General features: G+C 41.4%; 19 protein-coding genes across 19 annotated transcripts; 7 read left to right on the forward strand and 12 right to left on the reverse strand.

The window, feature by feature from the left end:
- Positions 1-32: 32 nt before the first annotated feature.
- PAS_chr3_0896 (Dipeptidyl aminopeptidase, synthesized as a glycosylated precursor) lies at positions 33-2,483 on the reverse strand (the record flags this gene model as incomplete). The annotated part of the gene is made up of 1 exon (XM_002493087.1): positions 33-2,483. One exon carries the CDS (start codon positions 2,481-2,483, stop codon positions 33-35), a length of 2,451 nt encoding a protein of 816 aa, XP_002493132.1.
- Positions 2,484-2,808: 325 nt separating this feature from the next.
- PAS_chr3_0897 (Hypothetical protein) lies at positions 2,809-4,161 on the forward strand (the record flags this gene model as incomplete). Its single annotated transcript, XM_002493088.1, has 1 exon — positions 2,809-4,161. One exon carries the CDS (start codon positions 2,809-2,811, stop codon positions 4,159-4,161), a length of 1,353 nt encoding a protein of 450 aa, XP_002493133.1.
- Positions 4,162-4,453: 292 nt separating this feature from the next.
- Positions 4,454-7,201, forward strand: PAS_chr3_0898 (Non-ATPase base subunit of the 19S regulatory particle of the 26S proteasome; the record flags this gene model as incomplete). The annotated part of the gene is made up of 1 exon (XM_002493089.1): positions 4,454-7,201. The coding sequence occupies one exon, from the start codon at positions 4,454-4,456 to the stop codon at positions 7,199-7,201; it is 2,748 nt and encodes a 915-aa protein (XP_002493134.1).
- Positions 7,202-7,360: 159 nt separating this feature from the next.
- On the reverse strand, positions 7,361-8,038 carry PAS_chr3_1236 (uncharacterized protein; the record flags this gene model as incomplete). Its single annotated transcript, XM_002493090.1, has 2 exons — positions 7,361-7,899; positions 7,984-8,038. 2 exons carry the CDS (start codon positions 8,036-8,038, stop codon positions 7,361-7,363), a joined length of 594 nt encoding a protein of 197 aa, XP_002493135.1.
- A 195-nt stretch (positions 8,039-8,233) lies between these two features.
- On the reverse strand, positions 8,234-9,298 carry PAS_chr3_0899 (Homoserine kinase, conserved protein required for threonine biosynthesis; the record flags this gene model as incomplete). The annotated part of the gene is made up of 1 exon (XM_002493091.1): positions 8,234-9,298. One exon carries the CDS (start codon positions 9,296-9,298, stop codon positions 8,234-8,236), a length of 1,065 nt encoding a protein of 354 aa, XP_002493136.1.
- Positions 9,299-9,629: 331 nt separating this feature from the next.
- PAS_chr3_0900 (uncharacterized protein) lies at positions 9,630-10,415 on the reverse strand (the record flags this gene model as incomplete). Its single annotated transcript, XM_002493092.1, has 1 exon — positions 9,630-10,415. One exon carries the CDS (start codon positions 10,413-10,415, stop codon positions 9,630-9,632), a length of 786 nt encoding a protein of 261 aa, XP_002493137.1.
- Positions 10,416-10,501: 86 nt separating this feature from the next.
- Positions 10,502-12,109, reverse strand: PAS_chr3_0901 (Hypothetical protein; the record flags this gene model as incomplete). Its single annotated transcript, XM_002493093.1, has 1 exon — positions 10,502-12,109. The coding sequence occupies one exon, from the start codon at positions 12,107-12,109 to the stop codon at positions 10,502-10,504; it is 1,608 nt and encodes a 535-aa protein (XP_002493138.1).
- Positions 12,110-12,337: 228 nt separating this feature from the next.
- Positions 12,338-13,684, reverse strand: PAS_chr3_0902 (Hypothetical protein; the record flags this gene model as incomplete). Its single annotated transcript, XM_002493094.1, has 1 exon — positions 12,338-13,684. The coding sequence occupies one exon, from the start codon at positions 13,682-13,684 to the stop codon at positions 12,338-12,340; it is 1,347 nt and encodes a 448-aa protein (XP_002493139.1).
- Positions 13,685-13,813: 129 nt separating this feature from the next.
- On the reverse strand, positions 13,814-14,983 carry PAS_chr3_0903 (Nucleolar protein; the record flags this gene model as incomplete). Its single annotated transcript, XM_002493095.1, has 1 exon — positions 13,814-14,983. The coding sequence occupies one exon, from the start codon at positions 14,981-14,983 to the stop codon at positions 13,814-13,816; it is 1,170 nt and encodes a 389-aa protein (XP_002493140.1).
- Positions 14,984-15,204: 221 nt separating this feature from the next.
- On the reverse strand, positions 15,205-15,675 carry PAS_chr3_1237 (uncharacterized protein; the record flags this gene model as incomplete). The annotated part of the gene is made up of 2 exons (XM_002493096.1): positions 15,205-15,435; positions 15,490-15,675. The coding sequence occupies 2 exons, from the start codon at positions 15,673-15,675 to the stop codon at positions 15,205-15,207; spliced, it is 417 nt and encodes a 138-aa protein (XP_002493141.1).
- Positions 15,676-15,817: 142 nt separating this feature from the next.
- PAS_chr3_0904 (Strand exchange protein, forms a helical filament with DNA that searches for homology) lies at positions 15,818-16,906 on the forward strand (the record flags this gene model as incomplete). The annotated part of the gene is made up of 1 exon (XM_002493097.1): positions 15,818-16,906. One exon carries the CDS (start codon positions 15,818-15,820, stop codon positions 16,904-16,906), a length of 1,089 nt encoding a protein of 362 aa, XP_002493142.1.
- Positions 16,907-16,948: 42 nt separating this feature from the next.
- Positions 16,949-19,447, reverse strand: PAS_chr3_0905 (Putative transcription factor, has homolog in Kluyveromyces lactis; the record flags this gene model as incomplete). The annotated part of the gene is made up of 1 exon (XM_002493098.1): positions 16,949-19,447. The coding sequence occupies one exon, from the start codon at positions 19,445-19,447 to the stop codon at positions 16,949-16,951; it is 2,499 nt and encodes an 832-aa protein (XP_002493143.1).
- Positions 19,448-19,645: 198 nt separating this feature from the next.
- Positions 19,646-20,377, reverse strand: PAS_chr3_0906 (Mitochondrial peroxiredoxin (1-Cys Prx) with thioredoxin peroxidase activity; the record flags this gene model as incomplete). Its single annotated transcript, XM_002493099.1, has 1 exon — positions 19,646-20,377. The coding sequence occupies one exon, from the start codon at positions 20,375-20,377 to the stop codon at positions 19,646-19,648; it is 732 nt and encodes a 243-aa protein (XP_002493144.1).
- A 370-nt stretch (positions 20,378-20,747) lies between these two features.
- PAS_chr3_0907 (Hypothetical protein) lies at positions 20,748-21,008 on the forward strand (the record flags this gene model as incomplete). The annotated part of the gene is made up of 1 exon (XM_002493100.1): positions 20,748-21,008. One exon carries the CDS (start codon positions 20,748-20,750, stop codon positions 21,006-21,008), a length of 261 nt encoding a protein of 86 aa, XP_002493145.1.
- A 405-nt stretch (positions 21,009-21,413) lies between these two features.
- PAS_chr3_0908 (Mitochondrial protein, forms a heterodimer complex with Mss1p) lies at positions 21,414-23,453 on the forward strand (the record flags this gene model as incomplete). Its single annotated transcript, XM_002493101.1, has 1 exon — positions 21,414-23,453. One exon carries the CDS (start codon positions 21,414-21,416, stop codon positions 23,451-23,453), a length of 2,040 nt encoding a protein of 679 aa, XP_002493146.1.
- Positions 23,454-23,472: 19 nt separating this feature from the next.
- PAS_chr3_0909 (Hypothetical protein) lies at positions 23,473-24,636 on the reverse strand (the record flags this gene model as incomplete). The annotated part of the gene is made up of 1 exon (XM_002493102.1): positions 23,473-24,636. The coding sequence occupies one exon, from the start codon at positions 24,634-24,636 to the stop codon at positions 23,473-23,475; it is 1,164 nt and encodes a 387-aa protein (XP_002493147.1).
- A 150-nt stretch (positions 24,637-24,786) lies between these two features.
- On the forward strand, positions 24,787-25,572 carry PAS_chr3_0910 (uncharacterized protein; the record flags this gene model as incomplete). The annotated part of the gene is made up of 1 exon (XM_002493103.1): positions 24,787-25,572. One exon carries the CDS (start codon positions 24,787-24,789, stop codon positions 25,570-25,572), a length of 786 nt encoding a protein of 261 aa, XP_002493148.1.
- A 138-nt stretch (positions 25,573-25,710) lies between these two features.
- Positions 25,711-25,935, reverse strand: PAS_chr3_0911 (Hypothetical protein; the record flags this gene model as incomplete). The annotated part of the gene is made up of 1 exon (XM_002493104.1): positions 25,711-25,935. The coding sequence occupies one exon, from the start codon at positions 25,933-25,935 to the stop codon at positions 25,711-25,713; it is 225 nt and encodes a 74-aa protein (XP_002493149.1).
- A 260-nt stretch (positions 25,936-26,195) lies between these two features.
- PAS_chr3_0912 (Mitochondrial ribosomal protein of the large subunit) lies at positions 26,196-27,263 on the forward strand (the record flags this gene model as incomplete). The annotated part of the gene is made up of 1 exon (XM_002493105.1): positions 26,196-27,263. One exon carries the CDS (start codon positions 26,196-26,198, stop codon positions 27,261-27,263), a length of 1,068 nt encoding a protein of 355 aa, XP_002493150.1.
- Positions 27,264-27,353: the final 90 nt, after the last annotated feature.

Genomic DNA, 27,353 nt, shown 5'->3' on the forward strand with positions numbered 1-27,353 from the left:
AAAAAAAAGTCTAATAATATTTTTGCACCTATTTATTTGCCAGCCTTGAATGCACGCCTAATCCAATGGAATAGCTTATCATACACTATAACATTACCGTTGTGATATCTAATACTGTGATCACTATCAGGGAACACGTGGATATCATAGTTTTCAAGACCATGTAAATCAAATAAATCTAGAACTTTGAGTGTATTTTGGAAGTGAACATTGTCGTCACCAGTTCCGTGCATTAGCAAGAACCTCTTCACTCCCTTCAAATTATCAATCTCATGGATTGACGAATTATAATAGTTTGGATTGTCCTGAGGAGTGTGCATGTATCTTTCTGTGTAGATAGAATCATAGAATTTCCAATTCGTCACAGGGGCAACAGACATTCCATATTTGAATGTTTCACCTTTATCCTGTTCTAAAACCTTTAGCGTCATGTAACCTCCATAAGACCAACCCCAAATGGCCAGTCTATTCTCATCAACGTAAGGCTTTGCTGCCCAAATTTTTCCTGCCGTGATTTGGTCCAGGGATTCATAATGACCCAAGTTGTCCCGCACTATGGATCTATATTTTCTACCTTTAAATCCAGTCCCTCTTCCATCCACCGTGACAACAATGACGTCAAGCTCAGAGGATACAACATGCTGGAAACTCTTAGAAAATGTCTTTGTTACCAATTGGGAACCTGGCCCCCCATACACAAAAAATAAAACCGGATACTTTTTGCTTTCATCGAAGTTCTTAGGCCTGATCTCAACGTAGTTTGACTTGACACCTTTTTCAAGCTCGATTTCGCCGTACTTGACATCAGGTAAATCAAATAAAGCAACGGAGTCTTTCAAATCTTCGTTAGATTCGATTATTTCTTCGGTGCCTTTGACAAGATCTATCATCTTTTGATAAGGTACACGGGGACCTTGGTGTGATAGCAATACATATCTTGCTCCAGGGGAAAAGCTTGTACTGTAGTATCCATCTGATGAAACATCAGTTACATTGTTGAATTGTTTCCCGTCTATCCCAACACAATAAACATGTCTTTCTATTGAGGATTTCTTGGTTGCTGTAAAGTAAACCAAATTTCTTTTGAAGTCAAATGCAGATGGACTGTCAACGACTTCCCAATCACCACGCGTAAGAATGACCTTGGGGTCTGGGTTGTCTGGTGGTGAGAAATAGGCTAAATGGTTGTAGCCGTTAACATCTATGGTGTCGATGTAGCCATCTTGTGCCCTTCCCACTGAAGTATCCTTAGGAATATACAATGTGTTGTGTTCAATTTCAAACCAAGACTTGGTGCTCTTAGCATCTTGGAATCTTACCAGCTTACTATTGTTAGCCTCAGCGTCTACCAGATAAAATGCTAACAAGTCACTTTCCCTGTTCGTAATCTTGGTCAGGAACCGTGAATCACCAACCCAGATGATCTCAGTGATAAGTCTGTCCTCATTGGTAATGTTCTCATCGTTGTAGAAAGGATCACCAGCAGGTAACCTAGATATGTGCTGGCGTTGAACATCGTATACAATCACATCAACAACTGGATTGGGAAATCCTGCCTTTGGGTATTTTATGTGTTTCAGAAGAGGGTATTCATCGATAGCTGTTTCAGCATCAGACTGAACAAAATATGGAATAGGATAGACAGGCACTTGGGTGTCATTAGTTCGCAATATTGATAAAAACTTTCCATTTGGAGACCACCACATAGCAGAGTTGCTTTCAAACACTTCTTCTTCATAAACCCAATCTGGTTTGCCATAAAATATGTTTTCGCCTCCATCATAAGTTAGTTGATCAATCCTTGAATCAGAAAAGTTGTTAAGATGCTTCAAATATATGTTATTTTCCAACACAAATGCAACTTGGGAAGAATCCGGAGACCAATGGACAAGGCTAATAAGACCATTCAACGATAGATCTGTATCAAACAAAGGCTGAACCTGTTCAGGATTGTTGACTTTATACAGCCAGTAATTCGCAAAAAAAGAATGGCGCCAATTATGTCTCTTATCCGTAACTACCAATGCATATTGAAGATTATTGGACACTATGACGTCTTCCACATGATGTTCTTCACCGTTGTAAGTGATTGTAGACTCGTTGAATAGAACAGATTCAAAGTCTGGGTCGGATAAAGACTTTACTATGTAAGAGGAATTGGAAGAGAGAATGTAATATCCCTGGTCATCTTCCTGACCTATTTCGGTCCACTGAATGGAATGAAATTTAGGGGAAAAGGTACCATTTCTCCAGTTCTCCAAGTTCAGAGTGCCATTCAAAGAGAATGAATCGTCATCAGCAAACTCATTAAGAACGATACCACTATTGACTGGGTGTGCATGATAATTTTTGTGGTTATAGTGTATCAAGTTGATGGTGCTGATAAGCAAATGAGACCCGTATAGCAGTACAATCACCAACAGGGAGTACTGCCATAAGGGCACCCTCCGTTGATACTCCCGATACTTGTGTTCGGGATACATGAGAGGGAAGATGTCAGTAGCAAAGACTAGTGTGGAAGGGGCTGTTTTTCCTGCCCGTAATATCCATTCACTTTGGGAACCCAACCCGCTTAACAGCCTCCGTCGCGAAGATTGGCAGGTTGGCAGGTATTGACCACTTTGCCAGATGTTTGCAAATTTCTCATGCTATTCGCGCAATAGTGAGCCGCCTTCTCAACTAGTCAACAAACTGGGGGTCTGCACTACTTTCTCTGACACACACCAAGTAGAATTTTTAACCTTTTGACGACTTTTCATAAACAACAGCGTGTGTTTAACAAAATTATTGGTACACTAAGATAGGAATATGGATAAGGCACTCAAGAAAGAAGAGGAATCACGACACCACCACCACACGATTGAGGATCAATTCATTGACGCCGATATCATCAATGAGCAAAACAAACAAGAGCAGGAGGAACAAGCGGTAGTGGGGCCTCCGGCAGGCGATGATTTTGCCCAAGCATTCGATACACACGGTGTGGAACAGGCGGCCTTAGATCAGCAACAATACCAACAGTTCCAACAGCAGTACCAGCAGCAACAGGCCCAGGTTCACATTGACCACCACCAGCCCGGTCAGGACCAAGATCCTCAGGATGAAAGTGCCGAGGCAAAGATCCAGCATCTTATACCGAAGTACACAGCAGCTGCCAGTAACGATTTGTCACACTTAAACATCGAGTATCACCATCAACCGACTGCGGCAAGCCATCAGCATGTCCTTCACGGTCATAGCCATGTAAACACTATGAGAGTTCCCAGTCACGTGCAACACTATGTTATTCCTGCCACCCCAGGAGGACCTAAGGATATTCCAATTCTACCTGAGGACGATGAAGCAGTTTTTGTGACGCCATGGATCCAAGAGAAGGAATTCGATGACGTTACTGAATTGCGCCAGTTTGTGAAAGAGTTTGCTAAACGTAACGAGTTTGGTATTGCCATCGCTCACTCCAACAACAAAGCTATCTACTTCACTTGTGAATTGGGTGGCTCCTATCGAGAGAAGAAGCCAAGAAAAGACTCTTCCAACAAGGATATTCCTACCAAGAAAGTGGGGTCCAAGAAAATCAAGTGCCCTTTCTCGATGGTCGCCAATTACTCCAAAAAGCATAACAAATGGACTCTCAAAATAAACCAAGCTAAACATAATCATCCTAAACTTGACCCTCTTACGTCCTTCCCTATGTTGAGGAAAAGATCCACACAAGTGAACCAGACTATCAAAGATCTTTATGCAAATGGTGACAAACCTTCAACCATTCATCAAAAATTACGCGAGATATTCCCGGATCTTTTTCTGAAGCGTGAGGACATCTACAATGAGATTCGTATTCTCAAGAAGCGGAAGCTAGTTCCTTCATCAGCCGAAATAAAATCAAGGAAAATCCAGTCTGATGAGACTTCTGTGCTCAGTAACCCTGATCTCATGTCGCATCACCAGAATCTCAACACTTGGTCTGGCATCTCTCCTGACCACCACGATTTGGAGACTAATGTCAAACTTGCCGCTTATGCTCAGGAAGCGGCCAAGAGAGAAGCTGAGGTTGCGGCTGCCCAAGCTGCAGCTGTCATGAATGCAACCAAACAAGATTTAGAAGCAGATGAGACTAAGATTGACGAACATTTGATCAACATTGACAGCAGGCTACACTGATTCAGTTGTAAAACAGGTTCCATTCAACGTCAATCACTGTTCGCTCTCACATTGTTTCTATTATTTTGTGCAAATCTGTATTATTTTTAAGTATTGCAGTGACAATTTGTCACCATTAAAAACGTTCTACCTTACAGGAAGTGTATCTTTCTCCTACCAGCTTCCGCGCAGAGAATGCTAACTGGGGACAACAAAATCTCGAGCCAACCTGAGTTCGTTCGCACACGACACGTCTATTTGCCATCGTAAAACTCCAAGTAATTAATTCTCTAACCAACAATCGACACTCCTAATGTCACCTAAAGAAAAAGAAACACTTAAGCTTCCGAAGGAGAAAGATGTGGAGCAGAAGGAAAGTAACAGTAAAAAGAATATAGAGCTTCCTGAGGACGAATTGAGTGAAGAGGATGCCGCTTTGAAGGGTGAACTGGAAATGCTGGTAGAACGTCTTCAAGAAGACAAGATAGAGCTATATCAACCCAGTATAGATTCTTTGAAGAAGTTCATCAAAGAAAGTACTTCCTCAATGACTGCTGTTCCAAAACCTCTGAAGTTTTTGCGATCACACTACGACGCTCTGATATCAGTTTATGACAAGTGGGAGGATAAGACGTTGAAGGCTGAACTTGCTGACGTTCTCTCCATGATTGGTATGACCTACAATGAAAGTGACAATAAGGATGGCGTTGAAACATATAAAAGGGAATCTTTGAAATGGAGATTATTAGGAAATCTCAAGAGCCTCAATGAATGGGGTCATGAGTACCTGCGTCATTTGTCGCTGGAGATTGGTGAGCAATACCAAGAGGACTTAGAATTCAGTAAGGAAAAAGATGAAAAACTGTTTAGTTTGGCTTTGGAGATTGTGCCAGAGTTCCTCAAGCACAATGCCGAGACAGAGGCTGTTGATCTCTTGTTAGAGTTGGAATCAATAGATAAATTGCCACAGTTCGTTGACAAGGATACTTTCGAACGTGTTTGTTTATATCTCGTCAGCTGTGTTCCTTTGTTGGCACCTCCAGACGATTTGAGTTTCTTGAATACTGCTTTTTCCATCTACCTCTTACAAAACCAATTAACCAACGCATTGTCTTTAGCCATTAGATTAGATGACGAGGAATTGATTAGGAATGTTTTTGAGGCAACCGACGATGAAATTGTTCAGCAGCAGTTAGGATTTATCCTTGGACGTCAAAATTCATGCTTCAAAATTGATAATGAGAAGGTACAGCAATGTATATCCAACGTCAAAATAAGTGAATATTTCAAATATTTGACTAAGGAGCTGAACTTGTTGACTCCCAAAGTTCCAGAAGACATCTACAGAAGTCACTTAGAGTCTTCGCCAACATCTATAATGAACTCTTCAATGGAAAGCGCTCATCAGAATTTGGCATCTGCATTCGTTAACTCATTTGTCAATGCCGGTTACGGTTCTGAAAAAGTGGTACAAGAAGATCAATGGATCTACAAGACTAAAGGTACAGGCATGCTTTCTACTACCGCATCTCTTGGTCTGATCAACCTTTGGGACAATACCGAAGGACTTCAGAAATTGGATGAGTATCTTTACAATGAACAGTCTGAAATAAAAGCTGGAGCACTGTTAGGTATGGCTCTTTCTTCGACAAGTGTGCACGATGAGGTTGAAAGTGCTTTGCTGATTCTTCAAGATTATCTAAGTGGAACCGAAAAGAACGTCTCCATTATCACCAGTGTTATCACCGGGTTGGGAATCAGTTTTGCTGGCAGTGAGGATGAAACTGTGCTTAATCTACTCTTGCCATTAATCAGTGACACTGACATTTCGTTAGAGGTCAGTTCTCTTGCTGCTTTAGCTCTTGGACACGTATTTGTGGGAACTTGTAATGGCGATATCTCTTCAACCATATTGCAGACTCTTTTAGAACGTGAATCTAGTGAATTGACTTCAAAATGGATTCGATTCATGTCACTGGGTCTAGGTTTACTATACATGAGTAAATATGACCAAGCGGACGATGTTTTGGAGACCATTGAAGCTATCGAGCATCCAATTGTAAAAACCTTGAAAGTGATTGTGACGGTTTGTTCGTATGCTGGAACTGGTAATGTTTTACAAATTCAAGCACTTTTACAAATGTGCACTGTTAAGCCACACCAAGATGAAGCAGAAGAAGATGAGGAGAAAGATGGCGAGAAAGGAAAAGAATCGGAAAACGATAAAGATAAGGAAGACATAGATAATACCACCACACCGGAAAACGAATCCTATCAAGCATACGCTGTTCTAGGTTTGGCTTTAATTGCAATGGGTGAAGAAATCGGACAAGAAATGTCTCTTCGCCACTTCGGCCATTTAATGCATTATGGTAACTCTATGATCCGCAGAGCAGTTCCTTTGGCTATGGGTTTGGTCAGCTCGTCTAACCCTCAAATGAAGGTGTTTGATACTTTATCAAGATACTCACATGACCAGGATCTGGATGTTGCTATTAACTCCATTTTCAGCATGGGATTGGTTGGTGCTGGTACCAACAATGCAAGATTGGCTCAACTTTTAAGACAGCTTGCTTCCTACTACTCTAAGGACAGAGACTCTTTGTTTATTGTGAGAATAGCCCAAGGTTTGGTAAGTTTGGGTAAAGGTACTATGACCATCAGTCCATTCAATACTGATAGAGCCATTTTGTCCAAGGTTTCTTTGGCAAGCATCTTAACGGTTGCAGTGACTTTGTTGGATCCCAAATCGTTTATTCTCGACAACAATTCCGCGCTATTGTACTACTTGGCTCCGTCGATCAAACCAAGAATGTTAGTCACTGTTGACGAAGAGTTGAACCCTATAAAGGTCAACGTAAGGGTTGGACAAGCTGTTGATGTTGTGGGACAAGCCGGTAGACCCAAGACAATTACTGGTTGGGTGACACATTCGACTCCGGTCTTGTTGGGACACGGAGAGAGAGCTGAGTTGGAAACTGATGAATATCTCAGTTTGGCCACTGCTCTAGAAGGTATCGTGATACTGCGTAAGAATCCTGACTTTGTAGAAGAAGATTAGATACTCCTTAAGATAGATAAAGTGGGAGCGGGAGGAAGTGGTGCATGAAATGATAATTTTTTTCAATATCTCTAGATACTAGTGACTATGTAAGCTCGGAATGTATGAAGTATACTTCTGGGGATGTATTGTTTGTTGTAGAAGTTAACCATTGGATCATCAGCTGAACTCTGCAGCTTTACCTGCCATCAGAAGTCCGACAATCAGACCAAACAGACCCAGAACAGAACCAAAAATTTCGATAACCAGAATTTTCACAAACAAAGCAGAGTCAGCAGCATCAGCAATCGCAGCCGTAGATCCTGTTACACCAACGGCAAGGCCACAAATGAGGTTGGATACACCAACAGTAAGACCAGCCCAGAATAATGAATAACCTGTATACTGATTGGATTTGGAAAGTAAATTCACGGCATCGACTGGGTTCAGCTTGGAACTAAAAACAATGGCCATAATAAGCCCATAAATAGCCACCACCTCACAGAAAATGATGGAGATTAAATTTTTTGTTGTGATTCTGGGAGCTTTGACACCTGCACCGATGATCGAAGAACCTGTTATGAAAATTCCCCATGCAGCACCAATGACCGAGAATCCAATGCAACTTGCTATACCCAGATTTGCCCACATATAGGGAGATGTAGTCTCCAAAAAGTCACCCACGTTGAATTGTTCCCCATTTCCGTTGAATAAAAGATCTATTTGTTGGCAGTTAGTATTGTTGAAAAAACGATTGGAGCAATCTCAAAACATTTGGGACTAGCAAGAAAATAAGCACGTACATCCTCCGACTGTCAGGAATGCAAACGTTATCAGGGTATTTGTATAGAGAGCCATGATCACTGAACGTCTGCCGGTACTAGTTAATTGGTTGCAAAGTACGTAAACGATGTCGAGGGTCGGATTTTTGATAGAGGCAGGAAATTCGAGAAGGTCCAACCTAAGGTCTAAGAGGGTCAGATACCATCACTACAGTTAGGGGAAAAGTTAAAAACGTATTATCATAATCTAAAGAGGATGTTCTAATTTCTATTAAGCAAGCTCCTCAACAACAGAACCTTCAAGAGCTGGGGTCAAGAGTTTCCAACTACAGGTGATGTCTTCGACAGCAAATCTGGCAATGATGTCCTTAGCAATCTGATCGAAGTTTTCAGTTGCGAGGGCTAATATTGTGGGCCCAGCACCGGAAAGACAGATTCCCAACAAACCTTTGTGTAATTCTGGGGTGAATGAAGACAGTATTTCAGTCAGTCCGTGGATCAAAGTTTTCCTGTAAGGTTGGTGAATCCTGTCCTGCATAGCTGGGTATATCAAGCTTGGATCTGGTGGAGATTGTGTCAGGGCAGTGGTAAGAACGGCTATCCTTTGCAGGTTGAAAATAATGTCATGTCTCTCGTAAGTGGTTGGAAGAACGCCTCTAGATGAAGCGGTTGATACTTCAAAGTCTGGAATAATGGCAATACATTTGATCTCTTTTGCCCAGCCGTATTTGATGTGGTGCCCAATGTTTTTTGGAGGCACTGGTGGGTTGAGACCGGTGTTAATACCACCTTGAGGTTCTGGCAGGACTTCTGCTAATGGAATCTCTTTTCTCTGGGTGTCTTCTGGTGAAAGATCTCTAAGATAAGATCCAACGAAACCACCCACCATAGCTGCGGTGATGTTATCTGGATGACGTTCTATCATCAAACAGTAATCCAGTAAACGTTGTTTGGAGTATCCAAGCTGTCCGATGGAATTTCCGAGCAATGCACCGGCGACAACTGCAGCACCCGAAGATCCCAAGCCTCTTCCTAGAGGAATAGGGTTAATGACGTGAATCTTGGTTCCCTTAGGGAAAGTCCTGACGTCGTCACAACGTAGAACATAGAGAGCTGTGCGCGTAATCAAGTTTTCGTCACTTTTCAATGACACCTCATCAGCCCCCTCACCTTCATACGACAATAACACATTTTCTGGATCGCTTGAGGTATCAATTTTGGGATCAATGGTGACTTGTAGTTCCAAGTAAAGGTTGAGACCAATTCCCAGAACGTCAAACCCCGGTCCTATATTTGCTGAGGAAGCAGGCACTTTGATGGTGAAAGATCTAACCATTGTCTGCCACACAAATTAAACTCAATAAAGAAAATATTTCGAATCTAGGAAACAAAAACAAAAGAGAGCTAAAACTTTCGTAGTTTTAAACGTAATGAATGACGGAAACTGGAAGAATTATATGTATTTTTTTCTGAATGCGATAGAGAGATGCGAACGAAAAAAAAAAAAAAAGAAAATGTTCGCTATGCTGGACGGGATTCTCCCCGCCTAAGAGTCATAATCTGGTACGAAAATGAGATGGAAGGAGTTGGCGTTTTAAGCATTCATGGTGATGGGCTGGCCGACTCGTTCGTAATTGCCTGGGAGTTTCTGGAATATGAGAAGTGTTTCAATTAGAGTCTAGCATGTCAAAGTATTTTTCATCTCTATAAGGGCATCCCCTTTTGAAAGGATCTCTTAGTCGTCTTTTTGCGGATAACACTGGACCCTTGCCAAAAGGATCTCTGGAGAATTCAGACACGGCATACTTCATCTCAGAAGATTCCAGATCAGAGAAGTAGGCTTCCTCTTTCTCCTTTCGTTGTGCTTCAGTGACGCAGTCGCTGAAAAATGAATCCAGTAACGTAGGTCCGACCGATATATATTCATACTCTCCTTCCCAACTAAGGGCTGGAAAATGCTGGTGAACAAACCTTGCCTTCTTGAATCCCAGTCCAACAATTGTCAAAGATTTAGGATAGTCGCCAACGATTTCCTTGTATCTAAGGATGGAAAACAGCACGTTCTCAAAGGAGTCTCTGGCATATTCTTCGGTGTGAATACGACTTGCAACTGATTGGTTTTCGTATAAACCCAAAGCTTTTGCTAGGAACCAGTAGCTTTGAGCTTCACTGATAGGTCCGCAAGATTCTTTAGTTTGTCCTCCACTGAATATCAGAATTGAATTTTCTGTTCTTATCAGCTGATCTACTCCTATCTTTACATGCTCTATGAATGCTAGATGATCATCAGCCTCTTTCTGGAACGACGCTAGTTCCCATTCTGAAGAACTGGTCCCAGGTGCTTCGGAATCATAGCCTTCAAAGTATTTCCAAATTGAGTGTCCAGGAACAATTATCAAGGACATTGATTTTGCTATCAGAAGGAAAATTCTTAGGCGCCTCAGTCGTGCCATTCTAGGTGTGGCAGATCGGTGTCAATCAGTGGCTCGAATACAATAAAAGAGGCCCTAGACAAAATGTAAAGTTAATCAATTACTATTTAGCAACTAACCACCTTTGCTACCTTTTCTTCCTTCCCGTTGTGATCTACCTCAGTGTAATGTGGAAGGATGTCTTCATAGCCTGGTAGTTCCGGATTGTTCACCATGTCTACTATTTTCGAATCTTCTTGATGCTCCAACAACATGACGGGTCTGAAGATCTTAAAAGTGTGTACGTCGTCACCGTCCTTAGTAGCTGCAACTTGAATCCTGAAATATAACTCAGAGCAGATGTTGGCATGCTTCCTCAGTTGATAATCTGGGTATACTCGATGTAGATCAGGAAATTTCTCCATATTTTTCATAAGTGACTTTAAAATGTCTTCGTTATATTTATGAACCCACGTCCGCAGCGGTAAATGAGGGGATACAATTGGGTCCCTTAACCCTCCTTCTAAAAATTTGTCCAGAGAAAGCTTATATGACAGGGTATTGTCCTCGGGGCTGAACTTGCCTTTTTCTAAAAGATCAATCTCAAAAAGCCCATCTGCATCACTGGTACTCCATCGTTTGTAGTATATCAGCCGAGGAGTAATAGATCCACTATTAAACCTCCGGTCTCTTATTCTGACTCCCACCGTTGTACGGACAAAGACTGCTATATTTTTGAGGTAGAATGCCGATAGCTTCGAGCTCTGATTTTGGGACAGCTGATAATGATCGTTGAACGGTACCGAGAACTCAATGTCAAATTTATTCCTCAATGACTCTCCAATCAATATGAAGGGGCGATTAAATCGACTGCTATTGGTTATTGCAATTGTTAGTAAGATATTGAAAAAATTGACCCCATGGTCCGCCTTCTTTCTCCGGAAGAGCTTGTCCAACTTGGATAAACTGGCCTCATTTGGTACCGGTTCTTTAGATTTCGAACCGGCTATGCTGTCAATCAATATTTTCTTTTTATTTTTAAAATCTTTATGATCCCGGTAACCCTTTCTCCAATATTTCAACATGGGGTGCTCTGTGTCCTCTGTTTCCGGGATAGATATGTCTTCATCATCATCGTCAACATCGCTTTGGCTAAAAAACTCGCCATGCATGTCATCCTCTTTAGTTCTTAGGATTCGATTAATGTAGTCAATCCCAACGTTGTTTTGATATTGGAACTCCCATATCTTTGACTGCTTGGAACTGAACGATTTGTAGTTTACATCTAACTTCAAGAAGTACCTTATCTCACAACGTTGGGTCCCGGAGGCATTGAATGAGTTAGTACTTGGCGTGATATCAAAAAAAGGTCTGCTACAAGAAACTAATTCGGGGTCAATGAACTTGGGAAAAGTCAAGTCGTAGTCAAAGGATGTGGTGAATTTCTTTGGTAATGTGTAATTACCACTGCTGGAAGTGGCATCTGGATTAGGAAAAACAAGCACTTCTCTAGGACTAAACAAATCAAGTTCTTGTTCGTATCGGGTGCTACTTTCTCCGCTACCTTCAATGTAAGTTAATACCGCAACACCGTTCAATGATAGCACAATTTTAGTTACATCAATCTGTCTTCGAGTGGTAAATGTCAAGGAGCCCTTGATATTCTCTCCAGTGTAAACATGATCATCGGGAAACTCTGGGTTGAATTCCAACTCAAACAGACCAAACAAACCCATTTTAGTTGATTATTCAGCCTTGTGAGTGAATAACCAATCTTTGAGTAAGGTTGACTGAAACCAGAAACCGAATGAGGAGGTGCAGTTCTGATTGTAGGAGAACGCGAAAATCAAACCGATACATGTTTCAGACCATAGTTCTCACAGCATTCAAAAGTGAAGTCCTCTACATTGCAGTTTAGATTCCATTGGTTGAAGTTGCAGAGGATCTGTTCTTCGGCATTTTCGTCACCTTCGAAGTACGATCAAGTCTGATTTCAAATAAACTGTTCGAGTTCTTCCTCCTGTCTCCAAATTTGACAGTATGAGTGTAAATTCCAGTATATGTCTCTTCTGTAGCAGCTGAAATACTTCTAGATCGTTGGTTAATCGTAGCCCTTGATTTTTAGAAGTTCCCTTTTTAAATTGTTCCCCCAGTGGTGTGTTCGGATTCAATATTATATCATCTTCGGATCCAAATATCTGATCATACGGAATCAGGTAGTCGTCACCAACTGTCGCCAAGTCAAACTTGAAGCCGTAATAAACATTCTGAAATAAAGTCCTTCTCTTTGTAAGGGATCTTCTATTGTACAAAATGGTGGACTTTTCAACCAAATCCAGTGTAACTTTCTTGACAAAAAATTCTCCCAGAAGTGACGACTGTTGGGTTCCCGGTATGAGAAAATCTGAGCTCGGATTGGCTACCTTGATCCTAACGCCCAAACGTGGTAACGGACCTCCGATATAGCAATGCTTGGAACTCATTGTTAACTGAACTTTCATGTGCACATCACAAACGAGCTGTTTGTAATTGGAGGGGATAAACTTATCATCGTAAAACTGCCGAATGTACTTTGAATATTTGTAGCTTCCAGTTAGGTTGGAACTAACTATGTGATCAACCTCATCTTCCATGTGGTCTTCGTCAGCCTTTATCAGTTTTCTTGGATGGCTTGACCATTTGGCGTTTGCCTCTATTAGTTGAGCCTCATCCATGTCGCTGTTTGCCTCTTTTATTATGTTCAATTGTCGTTTGGTAAGCCTACTCTCGATGACTAGTTTGATTTCGTGGTAATGCCTTGAGAACACCATGTTGTCCGTCACAAGGTATATGTCGATCGAATAATTGATCTTGTATTGCTCTTCATGACTTCCATAGTAGTTTATAGATGGAGGCAAACAGCAAGTTGTCCCCTCAGAGCTTTTGGGATATCCAAAATGACTCCACCAAGAGCCTTCTCCTTCGTCTAAAATTATGTAATCCGGAATTTTGACGCTAAAGGTTACTTGATGGAAAGAATCCTTGTACCAAACTTCATCAATATTCAATGATTTTTCCGATTCATCTTCCTCATTGAATGCCAAAGGACGAGCTAGAAACGTAACGGTTCTTGTCTCCATTTTGTTGGATGACACACTGAAATACTGAAGGAACAGCTCTCCCTTTAATGAACCCTCTATTCGTTTCACTTTTGCCTTGTTGACGACGTCAACATCTAATATGCCTTTTATAGTGTCACTTGGATATAATATCACATCTTCGTTGGTGATCGTCGATGATAGCTTGAAGGTATCAAATATCCTAGAGAACATTAGGGAAGCAGGTCCGGATCAGAAAACGGAGATCCTTTCGCTCAATAAATTTCAAATCTCCTGCTACATATTATGTTTCTTTCACATCGTCAATGTTAAAGTCAAATACACCATTAACTAATAAAACTACTATTTAAACTCAGCATATGATGCCTTTTCAATTACTTTAACCCATGGCTCTTTCCCTTCCTTCTTCTTTTGAGCAGTTTCTATTACACCAGTAGCTTGAAGTGCTCTCATTTGATCATACGCCAAATTCCCTTCAGGCTTCAGTTTCCTCAAGGAATCAGTCAGCTCAGATGATAGCTTTACCTCGACACGCTCTGGAAGTACAGCATCATGTTTTGATTTTGTTTTCCTTGCTTTAGTAGCCTTTGGTTTGGACTTTTCTAACAAAAGCTCTTTCTCTATCTTATCCAATTGATCTATTTGATCCATTTTTTTCTGTATCTGTTGCAATTCCTCCTCTAGCTGTAACATCGCCTTTTCTCTCTTGATACTGTTTCTTTGAACTCTGGTCTTCTTCTTGTGCACAATCTTCTCTGGCACATCGGATCTGTTTGACTTTTCTCCCTCAGAATCTTCATCTTCTTCTTGGTCAACTTGATCTGGTTCTTCCTCCTCCTCGAGAGCTACCATCATGTTCTTGATCAGTGTCTTATGCTCGTCAAGAGCAATTAACTGATCTTCTACCTTCTTCTCTCTGAAGAACTCTTTTTCTATCAAGTCTTTCCAACTATCGACCGCTGGGTTGTATGACTTGCCCGCATGAGGAACATCTTCCAGCGTAGCTACTCTGACTGGAGGAAGGTTTAGTGTTTCAGGCCTTGTCGGAGGATCGGCCTCAGGAAGATATGGTTTCTTTACTTCTTCCTCGGGTTCAGATCCCCACAATTCCAGGCTCTTACCTGTCTTGATGACTCCATCTCTTTCGATCAGGGCGACTGTCTTTGACTTGCCAACTGTTCTTCCAGCAAGTGACATCAACCGACGGACTTGTTGCTGTGGAACCGGCTTTCTATTTCTCTTTCCAGAATCCAAAGCAGGAACCTTTGAACGCTGCTCAAGAATTTGTCTAGATTTCAAGGGGGGGATGTTCCTCTTCTTGCGGATTTGTTCTGAACCACTAGTGTCCACAGTGAAGAGATCCATCTCCTCAGGATTACCACCGTATTGTATATCATTTTCTCTGGACTCTTCTAGACCTTTCTCAACATCCTCCAAGTCAATGTTTTTTCTCCAAGCTCTCTTTCCTTTCCTTGAAGAATGATTCTTCTTGAAAGTACCTGCTTCACTCATAGTTATTTTCAAGTCTGAAATTTTTTTAAGATAAAAAAATTCAGGTGCGAAAAAGAAAAACAGCGATTAGATCATCAAGCTTGATGTGATAACAGCTAATGGGGAAATATAGTGTACAGGAGTTCAAATTGGCCCTGCTCAGGTTCAGCCGACAAAGTTTTGAGACAAGACAGATCTTCTCTACTTGAGGTGGGGTTAGACTGATAGTAAAGTCTGCTTCTTTATGCTTCATTCACTGTTGATGACAATGGGTTCTGGGTACCTCTACCATCTTTCAATAACTTGTCCACCTCTAAAATAACATCCCTAATACTTTCGTCTGTAAAGTTTCCGGAGATGGAGACATATGTAACCACTTGGTATTTCTTGGTGAGCAGATAGGATAGGCGTTTCGTCACATCTAATAGCTCTTGATTTCCGTTGAGTAACGTCTGATGGACATTTCCTGTTCTCTAAAGGCGAAGTTAGTTATTTGCAACACTTTGCATCAAAAAACAACTACTTACATCTGGGATTCCTAATACGTAACATCCTAAATTGTCATCGGTTCCATTCTCACTGAGGTGAAGAGTCATGGGGATTCGACATCTCGAGCTCGTTTTGATTTCTTCCAATGATGGCGTTTCTAAATACAATAAGAAAGGACCGCCCATAAATGGGCTTAATTCAGCTTTAAAGACTCTTCTTGTCATGTCAAACCTCAATCACTTCGTATTCAGAGGCAATACAAAAAGAGAGGAGAGAAGATCGATGATCATGTAATATTTCAAAAGTCAGTCGCGTAAACATAAAGTATTTATTTACCCACAACACGTAAGTTACTCTGAACGAAAGATGTCGAACCATGAAGTCATAGAGGACTCGCAGCGGGTGATGAATCTAGAAGAGGAGCATCAGGTTAATTCTGGAAATGGTCATGTAGAGCAAGAACAAGAGGAGGATGATGAAATGTTCGGCCCAATGCCTATATCCAAATTGGAAGGCAACGGGATCAGTCCCGGAGATATTAGGAAACTTATGGAAGCAGGGTATAATACAGTTGAAGCAATCGCATATACTCCTAAAAGAGCTCTGCTTACTGTTAAGGGAATTTCTGAGATAAAGGCTGACAAGTTGCTAGCAGAGGCCTCAAAGTTTGTTCCCATGGGTTTCACCACAGCCTCAGAATTTCATCACAGAAGATCTGAGTTGATTTGCATTACCACAGGCTCCAAGAAACTAGATACTCTTCTTGGTGGGGGTATAGAGACAGGTTCGATAACGGAAGTGTTTGGTGAATTCAGAACAGGAAAATCTCAACTATGCCACACACTAGCAGTCACTTGTCAACTGCCTATTGATATGGGAGGAGGAGAGGGTAAATGCCTTTATATTGACACAGAGGGCACTTTTCGTCCAATTCGTTTGGTTTCGATTGCAAAACGTTATGGTCTGAATGAAGATGATACCTTGGACAACGTTGCCTATGCTAGAGCTTATAATGCTGATCATCAACTTCAACTGCTGAACCAGGCAGCTGCAATGATGTCTGAATCAAGATTTTCCCTTCTTATCGTGGACTCCATAATGGCTTTATACAGAACCGATTTCAGTGGAAGAGGTGAACTATCTGCAAGACAGATGCATGTAGCCAAATACATGAGAACTCTACAACGATTAGCTGATGAGTTTGGAATTGCAGTGCTGATCACTAATCAAGTTGTAGCACAAGTTGATGCCTCCGCTGTATTCAATCCAGATCCAAAGAAACCAATTGGTGGAAACATCGTTGCTCACTCGTCAACAACCCGTTTATCATTCAAGAAGGGTAAGGCTGAGCAAAGAATTTGTAAGATTTATGACTCCCCATGTCTTCCCGAGAGTGAATGTGTATTTGCTATCTACGAAGATGGAATTGGGGACCCTAGAGAGGATGATGACTAAATATGATTGCTATTTACACCCTAATTAATATTGTGAGAGAATTCAAAACTCCGGAGCCATATTTGTATCCAGCCATCCTAGGAAATCATCTCCTTTATCGGACCAGTTGTTCTGTTGTTGGAAGATTGAATCGATAAAACTTTGATCATTATTCAGATCATTCATATTGAACTCTTCGTTGGCCGACAAGAACGATTGAGGATTGTTATTCGAACTTGTAGTAGACGCAGTGCTGTAGACATCATTGACGTCTAATTGCGAGTTGAACAATGACGAGTTGAACGGACTCTCCGTTACTGGAAGTTTTTCAATTTTAGGTACAACAGGCTCTTTACTGTTTTGAGAAACTCTTCTAGGTGTGTTCACATGGGCTTGAGAGTTGGAAACAGCTTTGGAAACATCCTTGCTAGGTTTGTTTCTCTTTTCCTTTTGGTTGCTGGAGGCCAATGAACCTGTGGCTTCAAGCATCGCCATGGGAATTCCATTAATCATTGTAGGTTTTGCTAAGCCCGCTGCTGTAGCTGTAGCTGTGGCATTTAATAAGGCCTGATCCGTAGGAACCAATGTTGTAATTGTGGTACCATTCGGCGTCGTTGAGGTGATCGTGGTAAAGTCCTCTTTCGTAATTTGATTGTAAAATGGTAATGGAGGAGGTCTACTAGCGAGCTTATCCTTAGATTTATCTTTGCTTTTAGTCTGAGTTTCGTTCAAAGTTCTTCTGCGAGCTTCATGAATACACCAAACGAGGTCGTAGAATAAAGATCCTGTCAAATGTGACCTCATCCGGGAAATTATTCCTTCAGATTTGACAAATAATTCTGGATGTGTGATTATCACTAGGTTTAGCTTCTCCAAAACTGTTGCAGTTCGACTAATATCATTCTCTACATCTTTCCACGCTGAAAGCATGTTTCTGAAGAGTCTGTGGACTGTGACAATACTTTGCCTCGCACTGTCAACGTACCTGGGTAATAAATAAGGTGTTAGATGCAATCTGAATAGTACCAACACAGCCAACGAGACAGATTGCCGAACGTAAATTGGATACTCAATCAATTGTCTTCGTTCGTTCATTTTGGATATTATCGTGACTATTCTGGTAGCTGCTAGGTAGGCCAGTGTGACGTATTTTGTCTGATCCTCGGTGGGAGTCTCAGGTAGGAAGGCAAAGCAACATATCATCAATTGCACATAGAGGTAATAAATCTCGACTGAAATATCATCAATTTGGAGCTTGAAGGCCAGCCTTTCCAGCTCTCTTTCCAAAATAGACAACGCTCCGGCTCTATTTTTGGGCTCTAAAAGCCCATCTGGAGAAGTAACAGATAATCCCATGACGTTGACCAGCTTAGCTTGGAAAATTGAGAGACTGATGAGGCATCGGAAATTCTTGGGAAGAGTATTGTCTATCCGGGCCTGCTCTAAAAGAAAATCTGTCTGCATGGACGGTGGAAGGCCCAAACAGAAACTCCAAAATTGTTCACAAAAAAAGACTGCCAGCCATGTTCTCGTTCTCCATTTCTCTGCATTAGCCAGAGCCACTTGAGTACGGGAAAACTCGCTGATAAACTTTCCTCTGTGTAAACCCAACTGAAGGGAGAGATTCTTCGACAGACCAACAAATCGATAAGAACAGTCGTCTAAGACCTTTTGATTTGGCAGTGGCCACGTACCCAGGATTAACAAAGCTTGAATAATATGGGTAGATCTTGGAGTTCGAATCCATGAAGTTTCGATAGCCAACTGTTTGATCAGAGAGGCCAAACTGATATACAAAGAAGGTTCGGAATCAGAAAGACATGCGGTGAGTATGACTGTCCAAAACAACAATTGTGATTGCTCATATAGTTCAACGCAGTTCGATGTTTGCAGAATGGGCAAGTAAGGTAAATACTGGGTAACGAATCTGTGATGCAATTCGTTGGCTTTGTCCAGAGGAAGTTTGACATTTCCAAGTACAAACTCCTTCATTTCCGTCTCTGGAACCTCGGGGACTTTAGTGTTTTTCATTTCTGGTGAATTCGTGTTGGTTAGATTATTGCTTAACAGTTCATCCTTCAACAACACAGGATTCGCAGAGGAAGAAGAGACAGAGCCAAGGGCTGTCAAAGCCGGGTCATGTTCCGTCTTAGGTAACATATATTTGGCGGAAGAAGATCCACTTGGGTCTTTCTTTGCCAAAGCCTTAGCGATCAAGCTTTCATTCCTAGTGAGGAACTCTATCTTACTCTTTAATTCGTCAACATCATTTTTTAAACTTTGAATTTGAGACCCCTTCTTGGGTCTAAACTGTGGATCTATCTCACAATTCAAGTTCATCTTTTCACATCTTTGGCAAGGTTGAGGATACCTCTCACTTGCATTACATTTAATTTTGTGCTGTCTGCAATGAGTGCAAGACGTCACAGGACGATGCCCAGGACTTTGTGAGATAGGCAACGAATCTTTCTGCTTTTTGTCGAGGCGATCATGATCCTCCAGGAATTGATCTCCTTTCCTTTTCAAAGACTTGTCCAGGGGTAAGATCGGAACGCCCTTCATAGCTCTGGGGTAGTTTATGGAGAAGTCAAGATCCGTTTGAGGGTAAATGTTTTCATGCGCGATCGGTTAAGAATGAGTGAAAAAAAAGGAGCGGGAATCTGCAAGAAAAAGTGAGGAGAAAGCAGGGCAAGATGGCCTCAAAAAGTCACTCATAATGCCTGGGTGGCCGTGAATGGGTTTCAAACTAAGCTACTACAACTATTTAAGGGATGTGTATCTCAAGTAGGGCTTGACCTCCTTGAAGTCTCCGAACTTCTTTTTGGCATCCTCGTTGGATACAGTAGGTGGAATGATGACATCTTGACCCTCAGTCCAGTCAATTGGAGTAGCAACTCCACGTTTATCAGCCAATTGCAAAGCATCAATGACTCTGAGAACTTCTGCGGAGTTTCTACCGGTGGAAGCTGGGTAAGTCATGATCAATCTCACTTTCTTAGAGGGGTGTATGATGTAAACTGACCTGATGGTAAGCACTAATCCACCAGACAGGTTCTTGAAACCTTCTTCATCGACCATATCGTACAAATAGGAGACCTCTCTCGATTCGTCACCAATAATTGGGAACTGGAACTCTTTTCCGCCCGTAGCAACCTCTTCAATGTCTTTGATCCATTCCTTGTGCTTAGCAACTGGCTCAGCAGACAGTCCAATCAGCTTAACATTTCTACTGTCAAATTCTGGCTTTAGAGCTGAGAAAGCTCCTAATTCAGTAGTACAGACAGGGGTGAAATCTGCGGGATGTGAGAATAAAATCGTCCATGAATCTCCAATGAAGTCGTGGAAGTTGATTTTGCCTTGAGTGGTTTCAGTCTCAAAATTCGGAGCAATTGATCCAATTCTGATCCTTGGTTGGTTAGCGGCAGAAAAAGTAATGGAACGAGTCAAGGCACGAGCGCTAATAGCAGGGACACGAATGAATTGTCTAAACATTGTTAGGATTACAACAGGTGAAAATAGTTGAGTTGCTTAGTAGGGATCGATTACAGCTTTAGGATTCTCGCCCGAGATTACATAATCGAAAGCTAATTTGGGTGCGTTTCTTGCTTTGCGCTGTGCCAAAGAAGTGTCGAATGATTGTTAATGCCTGGATGGAGAATTACTTGTTGCGGTAAATCAGGAAATAGGTTAAACAAGTAGAAAGTATTAATTGGACCTCAATTGGTTTGCTGAAGGCTACCTATTGGATCTATACTTACATACAAATCTGAGTCGTTTACCACTCAATTATCGACCAATAGTATCTTTCTCAACCACTGTACTAAACCAACTCCTTATTGAGAGACACATCTTACAATACAAAATGCCATACTTAGTTGCATTCAGACCAGCTGTGCTGGTATTTTTCTTCATTAGACAACCTATTGGTGCTGGACTATTGGCAGGCGGATTCTTGTTTTGGCAAGCTGACAGACATTTCAACTTTGGTATCAGAGACAATATTCACAACTTCAAACAGACAATTTTAGGATTCCCGACACAAGCATCCAAATGGGAGACTTTCAAACAAGTAGATGCACAAAAAAGAGCTCAGCTAGTATCCGGTCCATCTGAGGAGCACTGAAGTTGATGAATGTTTATACGATCCATTTTGCATAAATGTTGTATTTTATTTGTTGTCTTCTTTTATCAGAACTGATGTAGTATTTATGAGCTCAATGTTATTTATTTATTAGAGAAGGAAAGGAATGAAAAGATGTTCCATGAGATTGCTGTATTTTAAGCAGATTTTAGTTATTCAAACTTGAAGGATTTTTCAAGATGACTATTAACACTATACCATAGTAGCTAGTTGTAAGAGGAAAACCTTATTGCTAGGAGCTCTGTCCTGTTGCAGTCACACCAAAATTATGTAGGTCTTTGCACGTCTCGTCTCCCTCTCTTTAATCTCGTCATAAGGCTACCAAACTTTTGAATTCTTTGTTAGTAATTTTTTTTTCTCACAGTCGAAGATAAGATTGTACATAGAATGCTTTCCCGTAACACCAAGTTATTAGCTCTTAAAAGCTTTAATAGGGTGTGTAAAAGGAATGTTACTATGACGACGGAGTTGGAGTCGACTCTACTGACCAAACCGTTACATCCTGTTGTGGTTATTGGAGCAGGCCATGCTGGTATCGAAGCTGCCACTGGATCAGCAAGGACTGGGGTATTGACTTCGTTAATTACTCCAGATTTATCAAAAATAGGTACATGTTCGTGCAACCCTTCTATGGGAGGAGTTGGAAAGGGGACGCTTCTTAGAGAAGTTGACGCTCTAGATGGTGTCGCCCCGAAGATCGTAGATAAAGCTGGTATCCAGTTCAAAATTTTAAACAGGTCAAGAGGCCCAGCAGTTTGGGGCCCACGGGCACAGATAGACAGAAAGATCTATTTAGAAGAGATGCAAAAGGAACTAGAGGGATATCCAAACTTGAACATCGTCGAAGGTAAAGTCGAAGATCTACTGATTGAACCACCAGCCCAAACCAAGACCAGTACAGATGTCGAAGGAAGAAGCTTCGGCAGAATTAGAGGCCTTGTATTGGATTCAGGTGACTTAATTAGAGCTGATAAAGTAATTATAACTACAGGAACATTCTTAGGTGGAGAAATTCATATTGGCCTAAATTGTTATCCTGCTGGTAGAATTGGTGAAGATGCCACATTTGGACTCAGCAAAACTTTGAATGAGGCGGGATTTCGCCTTGGAAGACTGAAGACAGGGACTCCTCCTAGATTATCTTCCAAAACTATTGATTATTCAAACCTGGAGGTACAGCACGGGGACGACCCACCTCAACCAATGTCTTATATGAACGACACCGTACGGATAAACGAACAACTACGATGCCACGCAACAGAAACCACTCCAGAGATGCACGATTTAATTCGTTCTAACTTAGATAAATCCATCCATATCAGAGAAACCGTTAAAGGACCTCGCTATTGTCCTTCAATCGAATCGAAAGTTATTCGCTTTGCAGACAAAACAAAGCACACCGTTTGGCTGGAGCCTGAAGGCATCGATAACGATGTTGTATACCCTAATGGTATCAGCTGTACTATGCCTGAAGATATCCAGTTGCAAATGGTACGAATGATAAAAGGCCTAGAAAAGGTTAACATGCTTCAACCTGGTTACGGTGTTGAGTATGATTATGTTGACCCAAGAGAACTTAAACCTACCCTAGAAACGAAACTGATAGAGGGTTTATATCTAGCTGGACAGATAAATGGAACAACAGGTTACGAAGAAGCTGCTTCTCAGGGTGTGATTGCTGGAGTAAATGCGGCCTTGAGCCAACAGAATAAACCTCCACTAAAGTTATCCAGGTGCGACGGATACATTGGAGTCTTGATAGATGATTTGATAACGAAAGGTGTTCAAGAACCCTATCGTATGTTTACTTCTCGTTCCGAATTCAGAGTCAGTGTACGTTCCGATAATGCTGACCTGAGACTAACTCCAAAGGGACGAGATGTTGGCTGTGTTGGAGACGAACGATGGGATCATTTTTTGAAAGAGAAAGAGCTTCTGAATACCACCCGTGATTATTTGACAAAATTCAAACAATCTAGTGCCAAGTGGAGGCAGTCTTTGGGAATCAACATTAGTGACGATTCTAAACCAAAAACTGCCTTTGACATACTCAAATACCAAAAGGTTGGAATGAAGGAACTTTTCCCTTTGCTTAATTTCCCACATAAGGCAGATCTTTCGGATAGAATACTGCACAAGTTGACAGTAGAGGGGTTATATGCAGGTCACCTGAAAAAAGAGATTGGATATATCAAGGCATTCCAATCTGATGAAAATTTGTTGCTTCCAACTGGATTTGACTACAGAGATGTACCAGCATTGAGTTCTGAAGTTGTAAATCTTTTGAACACTATACAACCGGAAACAATAGGCCAAGCTAGAAGGATTCAGGGAGTTACGCCAGCGGCATTCTTTGAACTTTATCGTTTGATTAGATCGAGCTCAAGCCAAAGGGCTATGCGAGCTCAGAGGGATGTGGAGCTATAAATGTACATATAATATTACACTAGTTTACAGTTTTTTTTTTCGTTGATTTTTGCATTTGGTTGAGATGCATCATATTCTCAAGTTCCATAAGCTGTTCGAGATCTAATGATTCTCTTGCTAAGGTCATAATATCGCTATGTTCTGTGCTGTTATCTACTGATGCCAAGTTTTTGTTAATGCGTTGTGTTAAAAGTTGGATATCGGTAAAGTTGACCATCGATCGACGCCCATGTTCGGCATAACGGCACAGGTCTTCCGATACCTGGGTGAAGAAATCGTCACTTATGGATTGTAAGGTGGGGTATAAATTAGGGCCAATTGTGGTTCGTCCAGTTTTGAATTTGACCATCTTCAGGATCATGGATTTGGGGAGAAGCGAGTTTGTTGATTTGGAAGGTTTGGAAGATTTTTTTGGTGGTGATGCTCCTACTGCCGGCTCCAACAATGATAAATCCATGCCAAAAAGCGGTTCTTCATCACTGAATGTGCCATTCTCATTATTCTCGTTAACACCTTGATAAGACTCCACGTCTTGATTGAAATCTTGGTTGATTCCCTCAAATAGTTCCTGGTCATCAGGCTTTGCCGGACTAAATATTCCCCTTTGAACCACTCCTTCAGGCATTGCTATATCAGTGAACTCGCTTAGGTCGGGAAGAGGAAGAGTCTCGTGGACGGTTGTAGATTTATTTTCAATGGTTGACAAATTATGACTTTCTGTGTTTCCTTGGTTTCTTTCCTTTAACAAAAGGCGACTCAATGACCTAAGATCTTTAGTCGGGGTGTACTGTGAATTCTCTCTATTGGGAGTGTCTCTAGCTGCAGATTGTCTTCTGGCTCCTCTTGGGGTCAATGTCTTAAGGGCTCTTAGAGCGTAGGGAGTAGTAGGGACCCTCCTGATTGAATTTCTGCGCGGCGAATTACCATGTGCTCCTTTTATGGTTGGAGTCGTCCGCCCATCGTTTGAATGCCTTTTCAATTTGGGTGTCTCTCCAGCTGAAACTCTTCGTAGTCGTTGAGTTGAACCTGATCTAGTGCGACTGGGCGTTCGCACTGGAGTCTTGGGAGGCAGAGAATACCGTGACCTGGACCTAACCCGAGATGACACCAAATTCTGTGACGATCTAACTGGTGAGGATTGACGCGCCACAGGTGTCTTTTGTTCTTCGGGTAGTTCATCCATCACTTATGTTTCAGAGATATCGTAAACAACAACTTAGATGTAGTAAAACAAACGAAGGACATTTCTCGCGAAGATAAATATATTTTTCATGCAGAAGGGAAAGAAAAAATTCCTGATGGAATAAACATCGATCTTCAATATCTGTGCATAATGTCAACATTGGCAGACGATTTGGATGACGGTTTGGAATACGCTTACAACCCTTCTGATAACGAGGTAGATGAGGGTGTGGTGGTGTCGGAGCCAGAGGAAGAGAAGATTGACGGAAAAGGAAAAAGAAAAAGAGACCAAGGCTCAAGCAAGGAAAAGTTAAAGGAAAAGAAAAAGATCAAGATGCAATATGACATTGAACATAAGCTTAATTTCAGTAAAGAGCAGCCGGATGTGATTGTTGAAGAGCTGGCTAAAAAGATCAGACAGCATAACAAGGATCTGAGTTCTTTGGAGCTCAGTGAATTGTATTTTTCTAAGGACGATTTTGTCTACACTGGAGATTATCCACATAAGAGAAACTTGCCAGGATTCAGCAAGTTCCTCAAGACTACATTTCCAAGAGTTTTCGGTAAGTCACGCAGAAACACCTCTAAATATGTGCTGGTATTGTCTCAATCGGCAATCAGGTGCTGTGATATTCATAGGGCTACCAGAGACCTACCGGGCTCATCTCTAAAATTAATCAAGAAAAACAAGATGAAAAACGACATTGAACTCATAAAGAGGGCCAAGAGTCATCTGTTGTCTTCCACTACCGGCAGATTGATTCGTCTACTAGAAGAAGAAGAATGCACCCTCACTCCAGACAGCATCTCAGCGATCGTGGTTGATTCTTCCTACCTTGATTCGAAGAAGATTTCCTATTGGGACGATTACAAAAACATTGAGGTCATCAAGGACCTCCTCAAAAAAAACAAATCACTGAAAGTATACCTGTATTGAAAGTTTTCATCCTTGTATATTATAATAAATAAATAAATAATGAAACAGTGAATCGTTGAATGTGGGACGTGGACTCGTATTTGAACTCTCTATGCTATGGAGTCTTGGGGACTACCCATTTCTGATGATATCTCTGCTCTAGTTTTTCTTTGCCGATTGGTTCCATCTGGAAAGCTCCTCTTCTTTATATTTCAGCTTTGGGTTGTAAGAACCTGCCTCTCCCAACTTATAGAGACCCACACAACAGGCTGTGAATCCCACCAAAACAAGAACCGTATTCTGCTTCCAGTTGGCGGGAGTAAAATTCCAACCTCCCGTAGGTGGCTTAATATAACTTGGTGTATGTATGTGATGACCTGACATTCTCTTTGTTGGGGGGTAAGTCTCTACCTGGTCACTGGTCTCTGGGCTGGAATACTGATAATTAGGATTATGTCGCTACTTGATTGGCGCTCGCGAGTGCTATAAAGGTTTAGTACAGAAAATTACGCCTATGTGTGTGTAAATCAAAGTCCGTTCTAACTAGGCGATAGGTTTTTTCAAACCGATTTTTCACCAAGGGAGAGGGACCTAGGAACATCTTCAATCTAGTAACATTAGGCTGCATCCATAATAGGACACACATGATTTCCTCTCGTATGGTCCGTCCGTTGGGCCTATCACGAAGACTGTATGGATCTGTCTCAGAGGTTTATAGACCTGCTACCAATTCCTCATACAAGAACAATGTCTATTCGATTCCAGAAAACAAAGCCGACTTTGGAAACTACCAAAGGACCTCTTTCCAACACAAAATCACCAACGAAGAGGCTGCGAGATCATCGGTGCTAATCGCTTTACACGCAAGATTAGGACTCAGTGACAAGTTTGAATATTCTACCTTAGCTAGAGGGCTCACATGTAGATCCAACACGAACAAAGAGAATGGATTGGCTGACAACTTTGGTCTTTCCCTGTTTGGTAAGAATCTTTTAACTTACTATGCTACAGAGTATTTGATTGTAAAGTATCCAAGACTGCCACTATCGATTTTGAATGCAGCAGTGGATTCTTATATTGGCAAGTACGCATTATTGGATCTCGGTAAGAATATTTGGGGTATCGAGGAAGACACTAAAAGTGATCTTACCAAGTACTTGAATAATGAGCCTAAAGAATATGCATTTGGTAAACTAAGATATGATAGTTCCGTTGAAGAAAAGGAAGACGGAATTGTTGCCATATCAAAGGAGTCTGCTTTGAAGATGGACAAAGCTTCCGCTTATGCCTCCGCTGTTAGATCCATCATTGCTGGAATTTATGCTCATGATGGCGAATCAGAAACAAAGAAATTTATTAACAGTCATATACTTTCAAGAAAGCTCGATATAGCCTCCATGTTCGAGTTTACCCAACCTATCAGACAGTTGAGTAGATTGTTGCAAAGAGAGAATCTACCCGCACCAACATCCAGACTCATTGCCGAAAACGGTAGATTATCAAGTAACCCAATATTCATAGTGGGAATCTTCTCTGGCAATGATAAGCTAGGTGAAGGTCAGGGTCCTTCCATTCTCAAAGCGAAGACTGACGCTTGTATCAACTCTTTGAAACAGTACTACCTTTACTCACCGTTGGAAGCTGTGGTCCCAAGTGTGGAGAACAACTTCAAACCTGCATTCATAGACAAAGGTGGTGAAGCTTTTGTTTAAAGTTTGGAGCGTGTTATTTTATCTAATTCTATCCCTGTGTATTCCTCACAACCCAAAGTCCATGTAAATACAATAAAATATTACGAGCTC

The sequence above is a fragment of the Komagataella phaffii genome, chromosome 3, assembly GCF_000027005.1.
Source record: "Komagataella phaffii GS115 chromosome 3, complete sequence".
NCBI lineage: Eukaryota > Fungi > Ascomycota > Pichiomycetes > Pichiales > Pichiaceae > Komagataella > Komagataella phaffii.